The 13,263-nt window shown below is 39.5% G+C and overlaps 1 protein-coding gene across 1 annotated transcript; it reads right to left on the bottom strand.

Annotated features, from left to right (window-relative positions):
- Nucleotides 1-3,105: 3,105 nt before the first annotated feature.
- On the bottom strand, nucleotides 3,106-11,487 carry PIGA (phosphatidylinositol glycan anchor biosynthesis class A). Its single transcript, XM_065829296.2, has 6 exons — nucleotides 11,376-11,487; nucleotides 10,446-11,110; nucleotides 9,756-9,888; nucleotides 8,509-8,641; nucleotides 6,917-7,123; nucleotides 3,106-5,337 (listed from the first exon to the last, which is right to left on the bottom strand). Exons 1-6 carry the CDS (start codon nucleotides 11,414-11,416, stop codon nucleotides 5,074-5,076), a joined length of 1,443 nt encoding a protein of 480 aa, XP_065685368.1. The 5' UTR covers nucleotides 11,417-11,487; the 3' UTR covers nucleotides 3,106-5,073.
- Nucleotides 11,488-13,263: the final 1,776 nt, after the last annotated feature.

Genomic DNA, 13,263 nt, shown 5'->3' with positions numbered 1-13,263 from the left:
AATAGGACATACAATGTAGCAGCACCTTTTTAGAGAAAGAGCATAAAACAGACTTTTGCTTGCAAAGGAGATCCACTGATCTTCTTTCACAATCAGCTTTCCTGATAGTAGGTAGAACTGGACAAGCCCACAACCCCCAGAAGTATACAAGAAACTGAAGATCAGATGATTTCCACTGAAATTCTCTTATACCTTAAGGAGGATGAAACTCTGACAATAATGAAAAGCTCCCCAGGTAGTCTAAAAAGCCATGAGGAGGTTTGACCATTTGGAAGTAGTCACAAGAACATGACTCTTCCAGAAGGACAAGCTCCATTTGCACAGTAAAAAAAATCACCCTTCTGGCTTCAGAGCAAGACAACTAAAGATTATTTGTTAAATGATGGAGTCACTTTGGAAAAGCTCATGTTCTTAGTGCACAAGGACACTAGGAAAAGTACTGTGGGGGATTAAAAAAAAAAAAAAAGAGTGGGAAGATGGCTGAATGGCACGGTGGGAAGTCTGAATACAGGTGAAGGTGGCAGTCAGGTAAGCCATAGCAAGACCTAGTCAATCACTTGGACATGTCTGGTATTTTTGAAACTAGAGGAAGGTGAGCAACATAAGTGTGAAAACACACATAACACAACAGAAGAGCAATGACAACCCAGAAACAGGAATCTCATCTTTCCTCCCTCCCTGTTTTGGCCGGCATCATTGTGACCTGAATGAGATGGATTATGCAACTCTATCAATAGCCTGGAGCGAACAAGTCAGCCCTCCAAAGAACAAACATGCCTTATTGAGAACTTCTGCAGGATGCCCAAACTGCTCCATGAACCACTCTAGCTTTCGGCTAGAGTAGTTACTAAATTGTCAAATCAAAATATCCAGAAAATATATTAAACCTTCAATAGAACTGTCATGAGATGGTGAATGAAGTAGTTTAGCTAGACCCTCCAAAGAACAGGGAAGCTAATGTTTATATATACTTACTTTACAAACATGCAAGGAATAAGCACAAAAGGCAGTCCAGCTTAGAAGACAACTCATTCTCATTATGATTCACCTTAACTTCAGCCAACAATGAGAAATGTCAGATGTGACCTGAAGAATTTATCAAGAAAAAAAAGATTTAGAGAGATCATATTCTCAAATAAATTGAGAGGTATTGTTCTATTCTTATGCTAGACATTCTATGAATTTAATTAGTGAATTTCTAATGCATTTAGTTGAGGGCTTTAATATCAAATATATTCAATCAAAGTAAGATGACTGGGAGAAAAAAAGGAGACAGAAAACCTTTATCTCAAGAGGAAGAGAGAGCCCATTTCTTTTCTTAGCAATTTGATGTAATAAATTACACTACTTCCCATAGAAGCCTTGCCTCATTTTTGCATCCTTGGATCAGCACATTTACAAAATCCCTCCTTTTGAAAAGAGATGGATAGAGTGATTCACTGCTTGCTCTCACACAAGCAAATGCAGGACTCACCTACCTGCCCAACATTGCACCACTTAAGATCCAGTTACCTAAACTCCTGCTGCTGCCTGGGCAGGAAAGCAGCTAATTCCATCAGGTAATTAATTAATTGCCCCCATCTGCCTCCAATACCTGTGCTAGCAGGGGAGGGCTACTGCTCCAGCTGCACATCACTCACCCCTAATTAAACAACCAGGCGTATACAGGACAACCAGCCTATGCACAGGTAAAGTTCAGTGAATCCTGCACAATATCACCTCCAGAGTTACGGCAGTGTTGAAGCAAGTCAGAATCTGAAAACAATCCAATCTACCTGTTAAGTTTACAAGAAAAATGCGTAATTTCAGAACAATGGTAAATTCAAGTGTAGAAATACATCTTGTGTTTTAGTTTTCTTCCCTTAATAAAAAATACCTACCTTTTATCCAACTATGTCAATGCCAACGTAACTAGGAAAAACTGTGGAAGTTGATGTGCTACTGTCATAAAAGTTGCACAACAAATATGATGAGAGTAGTTTAATGGTAGTAAATCAAATATTACAAATACTTAAATATTTTTTAATTTTAAAAAGTTTGTAAACCATTTTCTTTTGAGATTGATTTTTTTTAAATCTACTTACATAAAGTCTGTATTTTACTGGAGTAACATAAATGCAATTTTACAATTATTTGCTTACAAGCATATATGAAAAAAAATGACTAGCAAGGAGAAATAAAGAGCAAAAGGGGAAAAAATAAGTTTATTTTTAAAAGATGCAGAAAAACCTGACCACAAAAATAAGTACATTACAGTGTATTTACCTTCTAACAGATCTACCCACATCCCTAAAACACAGTCTGAACGACAAATCTTACATTCATACTTTAGTGGATACTTGTTCTGGTTTAACGCACAAGTTTCAACTACCAACATGCTGTCTATACCTTAATTCACAGTGTTTGCATATAACATATTAGAAAAACAATTTTGGCTTGTGCCTGTGGGATGGAATTTAATTGTGGATCAATGGTCCCTTCTAGGAAAGGGAGGGATCTTCTCTATAGAAGGTTTTGGGTGTTTCCTTCCACCTCCACGCAGGAGGCTCTGCTCTGTGCAAGACATGACTCAGTATCACTCTCCATTTGGTAACATTTCCTTAGTATTTCATAACGATCAAATATTACCCACAAGAACAACTGAAACATTTTAGACTTTTTAAATAGTGATTAATTTCTAAATACGTATTCCTAAAATATGCTCATTATCTCTGCCCATTTTTTTACTACTGTTGATTATTTTAGACTTTTCCATTTCACCCACTTACACTTTTTAAAATGGTGAAGGACTCAGTGACATTGTCCTTTACTCCACTGTATGAGGTAGGTAAGTGAATCAGTCCCACAATACCAGTTATATTACTTGCGAAATAGCATATTTATAGCTAAATCAGTTATGGATTAAATTTTTGTGGCAGCTTGTGCAGAAAGTTTTATAATCATCATCTTTCTCATAAGAAGCCCAACCATCAGTAATGGAAGGAAGCAGTATGGAGGATATTTCTGTATTTTCTAATTGCATGTTCCCACATATTAATGAAATATATTGATTCTTTATGGAAAGATAAATAAACTTTTAGATAAACTGTCGCTTTCACTTGTAAACAGGATTATAACAAGGTTTTATTATATTATTCATAAGTACATAAAGTTTCACAAAAGAGAGAAGTATTTTGAATAGATTCTCACAATCTTGTTCAAAATTTTACTTTTGTTGGTATATGTTGCAAGAAACCAAAAAGAAATAAAACAGAATCAACAAAATATTATTAAAAAAATATATGTAACATTTCCCTGGAATGATAATCAGTATTTTTTAAAAAGTTGTTACAAACTTGAATGTTATGAAAAAAAAAAAGTTGAAAAAGTTAATGTTACCTTAGTTCCACCCACTTATCCATAATCCGTGTGGCACCATTTTAGCTATCCTCTACCTTTAACATATAGTTTGAAAAATGCAAATTGCAATACAATACATATTGCACATTACATATCAAAGGCTAAAAATTCTAGTAAAACAAACTTTGTATATGGCATTTATTTCACATTACCTTCCTGTGTTTCATGAAAATATGTTCTATTAAATTATAAAATGTCAGTTGTTGGGTCACTACGTCTCTACACAAACAAGATGATATTAACAGAAGTTACATTTTAAATACTGCCCTTCAAGGGTTTGAAAACAGTATATTCATATTGCAGTTTTAACATTAATACAGTGCTCAACACTACATAATACTCAGAGTCACAAAATGGTAAAATGTTTAGTCTTCAGTGATGCTGGAAAATGAAATTAATCCAGTGCATTAGGCAGGGCAAGGCTTAGTTTAGGTGGTTGACATAAATGAGATAAATTCCACCTCTCACGTATTCATTCACATGTTGTGCTGCCTCTTGTCCCAGGTGTAGATTACTCAGGACTGCTAACAGATGCAAGGAGCCACTTGTTTGGTTTTGTTTTTTCCCTCTCCATGAAAAACACACCTATTTGTTACTTCCATTTAAGGGACACCTTCCCGAGATTTCACTTGCAGAACCTGTCTGACAGTGTCTCTGATGTAGTCCAACTGCAATCACACACAGTAAACACTGTCCCTCCAAGAGATGGACAGAAATGCCATTTTGGTCATCAGGGGAACAAAAAATAAAAATAAAACAAAGAAAAATAAGGAGAGAGAGAGCGCGCAAATACGATGGTACTTGTTAAGCCCTTCACAGATTTCTCTCTCATGCATGCACACACACAAATGTGTTACTTCCCACTTTGGCTTAGTCTGCTGGAGGAATTTTCAGGCCTGAGATGTTTCCAAAGGCTGTGTTATCTCTAAATAATATAAAATCTTCACCTATGTACTTAAAAAAAAAAAGGCTGTAAGCTTACATCACTTTCACACATGTAAGTGAACAGGACAAATTTAGCACCTCTGAAAACATCAAAACTTCATGATGGAGTTTTGATTTAGCACTAGAATGATGCAATTCTGACCAGGGGAGAACTTCAAAATAATAACGCTATGCAGGTAAAACACTATCACTGGGACACAACTGCTAGAACCAAGTTTCTCAAATCTCCATGGTAATAGACTTAATGACTAATTTCATGTGTGATTTTCATCTCAGAAGAGAAAAAGTGTCTTGTTTTTTTTTTTTTTTTAACTAAATATTTTAAACAGATGTCAAAATAAAAATCACAGTATATATCAGGAATTAGCAGGGAATACTGTAAGATAATATTTTTTTCTGGTTTGCTTTCCCAAATACCACTACAGTTTACAGTCACCTTCTCTAATATTCAAGTTGTTGAGAAATATCTTGTATTTTTGTCTCAAAAACTTTTGATACATATAAACCCCCATGTTCTCCTCCCAGCTTTAAGTGCAAAAGAGATGCCTATAAATTTGCATGAATCCAAAACTAAATTAAAACATAATTTTAAATTGAGGTAGCACATTTAACCAAGTTTCTTTCCAATAACTTCAGAAAGAAACTAAAGAGTTTTAAGAGCAATGTCTCTATCAGCAAACATTAAAACCTGTAGTGACTGATGTGTTCTTTCCTCTCCATTTGAGCACTTCAGGAGCTTGGAAGTTCTTCTTTAACTCTTCCTTTTTTCCCCAAAAAATACTGTTTAGTCCATGCTCCTTTAGGTCCTGTGGCATCTATTGCAACATCAATAACAGAATCTGGAGTCATCCACCTCAGAAATGCCAAGAAAAGGAAGTTCAAAACAGCAAAAAGAGCAAAAATACACCCAGTCACTGGGCCACAGTGAGACATTAGTCTGTTAAGTCGCTCATCCATTGGTAAAACCACTTCATCTGCAACCCTGTCATACACCTAAAAGGAGAAGAGACAGGAAGTTAAGATCTACCTCAAAAATCAGGCAGTATTTTGTTGTCAGTATGCAAAATAAATTAGCTATTCCTGACTACTAGATGGGACAACGATTAACCCAAAATAAGCTTTTCAGATTTTAAATGTTGATTTGTGAGTACTGTTCTAGAAATTTCATCAATTTATTTAAGGAGAAAAAGGAAAATAATATTTTAATTTTTTTTTACAGACCTCAAGAGCATTTCACTAAATCAGAAGGCTGCATAATTTATCTCTCTTTTAAAGTTATATAGGGAGGGCTGTTTTTTTTTAATTAATTGAATGGGTTTTAATCTCATATTCACACCAGTCATAGTAAAAGAGTCTGAACACGCAATTACTAGAGTTTCAACACAAAGATGGATGAACTCATAGATGAGTTGGCAGTCTTCCAAATCTCCGGATTTGAACAATCAAGCAAATCATAATATGATACTGACTTTTATTTAAATAAGTACTAATAATTCTTAGTAAAATTCTTCAAATTCAATGAATATGAAAAGCAAATACATGTTACAACTGCTAAAAAAATTATATATATATATATATACACACATAATCCCATGTTTCATAGAACAGAAATATAAGTACCCGCTACACACAACGTAAGATAGGCTTAAAGGATACAGAGTTTTTTTCCTTGAGAACATTTCAGACATCATCCTATGGGTCACTTAACAATTGTCTTTTGTACAATGTAAGTTCCATACGTATGTCCTCCAATTACATTAACGTTTTCCTTCACAGAGTTTTTTGTTTTGTTTTAAGAAGAAGCTATAAAGGAAACTGAAATCTAGACTAACTTCTATAAAAAACTTTGCAATTGAAATGTTGCTTAGTTATAAAATCATTAAATGAATTGTACCAACAATGCTTGAAAATTACAAAATAAACTGGTTGTACGTGATACTTCAAGGAGACTTGAGAGATATATATCTGAGTACATAACAATGTAATTAAGAGGCTTGTGATTCAGCTATTCTCTTGCCTGACACAGGGGCTGAAGTCAGAAGCTCAGTTCTAATCCTGAAATACGATTTCAGAAGTGTGATAATTTTGTTTCATTACATCCATGCCTCATATAAATTCAGCTATATTCAGCCTACTGGCATCAAACTACCTCTCATGATTTTAAACCACTTGTTAGCAAGTGGCAGAAAAAAATTAGTCATAAATTTTTTTACATCTTATACAGCTTGTTTTCCAGTTACTGCAGAACAGTCACTTAATGCAAAGACTGGAAAAAATATATGAGTAGAAATGTAACTAAAGATCTAGAATGTTCTTCTGAATGTTCATCAGCAGTTATGGCTTGAAAAAAACGCAAATAGAAAAAAGCCACCTATCTAGGAATGTATTTGTGAAAAGAAAAAAAAAAAAAAAAGTATTTTCTGAATCTTTTTAAGCCATGCATGTTTGACAGGAAACACAATGAAAAATTACACTGAAAGGTTAGACAGAGAATGTACGTAGTAGTGTTTTGAAGAAGTAGCTGTTTCCAAAATGTACTTTAAGAGAAATTAGAAGAAGTGGTTATACATACTTTCTCAGTTCTTTCTGCTACATTCCTCCATGTATAAAATGTCTTTACTTTATTATGAACAGTTTCTGGAGATGGTAGTGTTCCTGATCTGAGCTGGGCAATAGCTTTTTCTAATCCGTCACACAAAGATTTCACAGAGGGTTCACATAAAATAATTAGATTTTCTGGAAGCACCTCAGGAATCCCACCAACTCTTGTACTCACCACCTTTGAAAGAAACAAAAGAAATAGCACACATGTTGCATAGCAATAAAATAGAGCAATGACACTGCTATCACAATGTTTAAATGCAGCACTTAAGATCAATAGGGAAAAAAAAAAAACAGGAAAAAAAAGAGTGGTTGCCATGAAGGCAACACTGATACCATGTTTCGTGAATTTTACCTGTATGTGAACTAAAGGCTAGGCCCTAGAAAACACCTAGCACAGCAGATTATCTTTAACAATGTTCAGAATGATTCTTTGATAGCATGATAAAACATAAGACTTGGTCTAATGAATGGTTTATGACGCATCTTTTCTAAAGTTGTTTGTCACAGTACACAACTAAATCTATGTAACCAGATTTTGGACTTTCTCTCCATACTCCATTACGTAAACTGTTACCTCTACTTGGAGAGGATAGTTTTACGACATCCACCTGTAGCTGATCCTTTCAGATCTACTGAACATTTACATGAATTTCTTTAAAAGTTCAGTAACTTTAATCTGAATTATTATTTTTAAAGGGAAATCAGAAACTACTAAGGCTCATGTTATACAATCATCTCTTAAAACAGCAGGCAACAAAAAGGAAATGGCAGAACTTTCAACCTCTAGAGGGAAAAACAGATGACACGGGAGTAACTGCCACAACTAGATAATAACTACTACAAAGATATTTGACACAAAAAAAGCCCTCACATTTTCTATACTTCTTGTATGTTAGATACTCTCATCGGCCTATATTTTTAAAAAGTTTCTTTAGATTTTAATGTGAGAATCTCAGTTCTTTAGATCTGTCTGTTTAATTAGAGTTGTCAGTCTGAGTTGTAAATAGTCCAGAAAGGGCTTTAACTACTTGCTTTCTCTCCCCTTCTTATCTTGAATCCCTATGTGATAAGGACAATACATCCTCAGTTAATATATGAAAACAAATGCCAGTTCATGGTGCAGGAAGAAAACAGTTCTAATTCAATAGTTCAGTCTGGTAATTCAGTATGTCTGACTGACCAAAGTCAACCCATGCTCATGCACCATTACAGCAATGTCAAAGTAAACCTTCATGAACATCAGATACCTCAAAACTCTTTAAAGGAGTACATACAAAATAACATTTTAGAGAGGCAGTTTGGTTATTTCAAAGAACCGAGAATTAGCAGATCTACATGCTTTTCCCAATTCTGGACAAGTTTCTTCTGGGAGCTTAAGCAGTTAAGGTTAATCCTCAGCTTCCAGGTGATCTGTAAATGGGGATAATATTTGCTCACCTTTGTAAAGACAGAGCCTCAGATGAAATCAAATATTATGAGCACATGGTATTTAATGATGAACTTACTTTAAACTGGATACATGCATTCTAGATGGTTGAGGGGGTTTGTTTTTTAATATACCTGTAAACCACAGCTTGCTGCTTCCACGATTGCCATACAAAAGGCCTCAGTGAGGGAGGTGTTGAGAAAAATATGCCCCTGGACTAGAACATTTCTAACATCTTGGTGTTCCAAGGCTCCTAGGAGACGAACCCTGCATATAAGGAAAAAAAAAGTTAGATAAACACTAGATTTGTGCTCTAATAATGCTGCATAATGTTACACATATTCTGAAAAATGTACCAATGGTTCACACTTATATAGCGAGAGCAGGAACACAGACATGTTTGTTCCATTTTCTCGAATTTTTTTCCAGCAATGAAGAAATAGAAGACTCTGCTGCTTAGTTTCACACTAAAAGAAACGTCTGAAAATAAAGTTGAGAGGAGAAGTTGCTCTGTTTTAATGGCACTGCTTCAAAATATCGTTACTGAGCTTTGCAGTTCTGTAAGAGAACATGTCTTCAAGCAGTTAACAATTAAGACCTGTCATCCTTTCTTCATTTAGATCCATTATCTGAATTTTCAATGGGATCAATATCAAAGTCTGGGCGCTGGGGGGAAGTACTTAGGATACAATGATCAGGACCTATTATTTTGAAGAGATACTGGGAAACAGAAAAGGGCAAAATAAAAATAATACTAACAAACAATTTTATTGCCCATCCAGAGAAATGAAGTACAGGGCAGGCAACAGAAAACAGAAAAGGAAATGGAAAATTAACAACCTTGTCACATAAAACTGTCTTTGAATAACAAGAAAACCACAATGAAATACACAAGCGCATATGCATCACAGAAACATTTTGGTAACACAGTAGCACCAAATCAACATGTTTGCAGTACCATAAAAACACATACTAGATAAACACTACCCTGAAGAGCTTTGTACTGGAACAAATTACTAGCAGTCATACTCACAAGAAGCAGTCACGCAAACTAGCTGACTATGTCATATGTGATCCAAGCACCACAGTTTCAGAGAGCAAGATGATAAATTTATGTCTAAGTCAGCTTCCTCTGACTCGAGTGAAGGTTCATACAGTCTATTCCTATGAGTTAACACGCAGGATCATAGTCTAGCTCTGAAAGTCTTCAGTCAGTGTCTGGTCTATCTGCCTTGCCTTCAATAGATCTCATTGGCTCCAGCCCCAAGGTTTTGGGGTTTGGAGTTTTTTTACGGGAAGAGGGGCAGGCAGAAAGGGTGTTGCTGTTGTCTTCCCTACCCTTGAAGTACATTGAAAGGTCAAAGACATGCACAGAACCAACCTGTCATGTAGCTGGTATCTCTCCCGGACTTCTTCCAGTATGATTCGTTTTGGTCCTTCTCCTCCAACTAAGAAATGTAATTCCGGATATTTCTGACACAGCTCGGGAATTATACCGCTAAGCAAATCTATACCTAGGAATACAAAACATAGGGCAAGCCGCTATTGTCTTTGACTTTAGGACTTATCATGATGTAGCCTACTGCTATAACTCTATTGAAGAAAAAGAAAAAAAAAGCCTCTTGAAGACAGTTACAGTGTTGAATGCAAATTTCTGAAAAAAAGACAACTTGTGAACTATTAGGAAACAAATATTATAGAAAAAAATCACTTAAGTTGTTCCTTGATTAATTTAAAAAAAAGTTACTACACTTCTAACATAATATATAGATTAAAACCTAAATCATAACCCAAATATGAGCCAAACCTTCCATTTTACTGATCTTAATTTCCAATATCTTCAATGGTACAAAAGAAATATACCTCTAAACCCAGCATATGCAAATTGAAATGTGCATTTCTTAATCCTGAAAACACAGACACAAAAGCTCTGAACTGCCACCTGACAACTCCTGTTGAAAACCCAATCCATACCATAGATACAGCGTAAGTGGCACCTAACCAAGACCTTTCTTACCATACCCTAAAGAAGAAAATATGGAAAATAAACGTACATTTTAGCTCACATTACCTTTTCTGTAAACAAGCCTGCTGACAACAACAATTGTTATTGTGTTATCATCCCTCCTTGACGGGTCTGGAGTGAAGTCAGTGGGATCAACAGCGTTGGGGATGACAGAGACTATCCGAGGGTCCAGAGCTGCTCGCAGCACTGTGTTTTCCTTACTTGTGTAGGAGACACAGATGATGTGATTCGTATCACACAGGGACACTGTCAGGAGCTTGTTGGTAAGCACCGAGCTGACATCCGCAAACCCGAAGAGGGAATGGTCAGTGAAAACTGTCCGCAGCCCCATGGTCTTGGCATGGAAGAGGGCATCATGGGCCATGGCGGAGAAGGAGCTGTGGGCGTGGACAATGGTGACCCTCTCCCGCACAAATACGCACCTGAGCAAGGGCAGGCTGTGGAAGAGCGTGGTGGCCGTGGACTGGTTGTACATCACCTTCAGGGGCAAGTAGTAGACTTTCAGCCCGTTGGTGAGGTAGCGGATGCCCCTCCGTCTGCCGTAGGCGTGCGTGACCACCAGGACCTTGTGGCCCCGCTCGATGAGGCACTGCGACAGCTGGTACACGTGGCTCTCCACGCCTCCCATGTTGGGGTAGAAGAAGTCCGACACCATGCAGACACTGTGTGCCCCCCCCGCCGGCACCCTGGCCTCCATCCCGGGCCTGTTCCTGCCGGGGGGAACCACAAGGCAACATCACCTGCCTGCGGCCGCCCGCGAGGACGCCCGGCCCCGCTCACCACCGACGTCCCCACCGCCTGACCCGGGCATTCCTCCCCGGCAGGCCGCACCGAGGCCCCCGCCAGCGCCGCGGGCCCTTTAAGAGGCTGATCGCCCGGGCAACCAGCGGCCGCCTCGAGGGAGGGGGGGGGGATGGCGGATGGCGAATGGGAGTGGGGGCGCGCGCGTCGGCGCGCGTGCACGTAAACACGTACCTGCCGGCCGCTGGCGTTCTCTGGGCGCTTCCCGGCGCCATCCCATTTCCGGGCACGGCCGCCCGGTCGCCACGGCAACCGCACGACTATGCCTCCCACACTCCTCTTCCCCGCCCCCCCGCGTCCCCCGCCTGAAACGTGCGCTCCCGCCTCCAGCCCGTCGCAGCGCCGCGGCCAATCGCCGCTCGGCGCCGCTTCACGCGTTAAAGGAAGAGGCCAATCGGAGCGGCCGCAGGACGTCGAGTGCGCGGCGGGGGAAGGGACGCGACGCGACGGAAGCGGGCCGGAGAGCGCGGAGCGCGAGACGGGGGGTTGGTTCGGAGGGCCTCGCCTCGGGTGTCCCGGTGGTGCTTGGGCCGCGCTAACGAGCCCCAGGGAGCGGAGTGAACCCTCTCCTGCAACAGTGTTGCCGTTGTTATGGTGGGAAGCTTACCTTGGCCACTTGCTGTCAAAAACAAAACAACACACCTTGTACACAGAAAAGTGTAGCCCAAAGGTATGAAAAACAGTGAGCAGCACGCTGTAAAGTCACAGAATCACAGGGTGTCCTGAGTTGGAAAGGACCCACAAGGATCATTGAGTTCAACTCCTGTCCCTGCATATGACAACCCCACAGTTCACACCATGTGTCTGAGGGCATTGCCCAGTCTCTTCTTGAACACTGTCAGGCATGGGGCCGTAACACCTCCCTGAGGAGCCTGTTCCAGTGCTCCACCACCCTCTAGGGGAAGAACCTTTTCCTCATGTCCAACCTAAACTTCCCCGGCACATCTTCCTGACCCTCCCTCGGGATCTAGAGATGCCTTAAAGCTCCAAAGGCTTTGGCCTGCCTCCCGTGGAGAAGCTCTTCTGCTGTACTTTTTGGCTCAGTCACAGCTTGAACTCCCAGAATGTTACCAAGTTTTCAATCACAAGTGCTGGGACCTTGCTTTCTCTAAATGAAAATAAAAATACAGTGATTTTTACAGACAGTCCAGGAGCTTGAAAGTTGAGAAAAGCAGCTGGGTTGTGTGAGTTGTGCTCTCACACCCAAGGCTGGCATCGCTTGGCTGTGTGTTCCTGGTCATCTCAAGGAGCTTTGCAATCAGCTGTTAGTGGCTTGAGCACCAGTCTGACTGCTGCTGACTGCCAAGAAGGATGTTATCTCACCAGGCCAGGGTTGTTCATGCGTTCCCTGCATGTTCCCAAAATTATGTTTGGCAGCTGCTTCTCCTTGCCAAGATAGTTCTGAAAGGACTTTTGTTAGATCTGTTTCTGTCATCACTCCTATGCAAATATGTGTCATGATTGACAGTAAAAGCTGACCTAGGCTTCAGTGCTGGGTGGATTCCTGGTTAGGCTGGAGCTTAGAGAGACGTGGTTTGGAGATGCTTATCCCAAGAAGGATCAAGCAGGAAATCAGGCACTTCATTTTATGACTGAAAGATATTATTGTGCTGAATAAGACAAACATTGTTGTTAGAATTTTTCTTGTGTTCAGAAAAAACAGTATTGCAAATTTGACTTCGCCATCGTGCTCCTCCAGTGTGGCAAGAACCTGAATTTCCAGTTGAGAGGCTGAGTTTGGGGACAGAAGGGAGGAGGCTTCTCACCTGCAGTGACAGGTATCCTGCTGTGAAAGGAGAAGAGACTGGGGACCAGGGAGCCATAGGGATCCTAGTTTTCAGCAGAAACTGGAGCCTGGGTGTAAAGCAGCTGCCTTAAGTCCCATCTAGGAATCAAAAAGAAAAAAAAAAAAAAAAAGTAGTGCCAGGAGAAGAAGGAAGGCACTTGAGGCACTTGGAGGTTCTCAGTTGCAGCACCCCATGATGTGATCTCTAGTGTAATAAATGACAGTGGTGACCTTTTTCTTGTCAAGCTGCCCTGAAGAATCAAGCTGTCAGAAAAA

The sequence above is a fragment of the Patagioenas fasciata genome, chromosome 1 (assembly GCF_037038585.1).
Source record: "Patagioenas fasciata isolate bPatFas1 chromosome 1, bPatFas1.hap1, whole genome shotgun sequence".
Lineage (NCBI taxonomy): Eukaryota > Metazoa > Chordata > Aves > Columbiformes > Columbidae > Patagioenas > Patagioenas fasciata.
Note: the sequence above shows the minus strand (reverse complement) of the source record. Positions and strands in the feature narration are given on the sequence as shown.

Excerpts from the sequence above, each read along its gene's own strand:
- PIGA (XM_065829296.2), bottom strand. The coding sequence starts at position 11,416 with ATGGCGCCGGGAAGCGCCCAGAGAACGCCAGCGGCCGGCAG. Across the intron at positions 11,111-11,375 it reads AGAACGCCAGCGGCCGGCAG|GAACAGGCCCGGGATGGAGG; the intron begins GTACGTGTTTAC and ends TCCCCCCGGCAG. Across the intron at positions 5,338-6,916 it reads TAGCAGAAAGAACTGAGAAA|GTGTATGACAGGGTTGCAGA; the intron begins GTATGTATAACC and ends TTCTCCTTTTAG.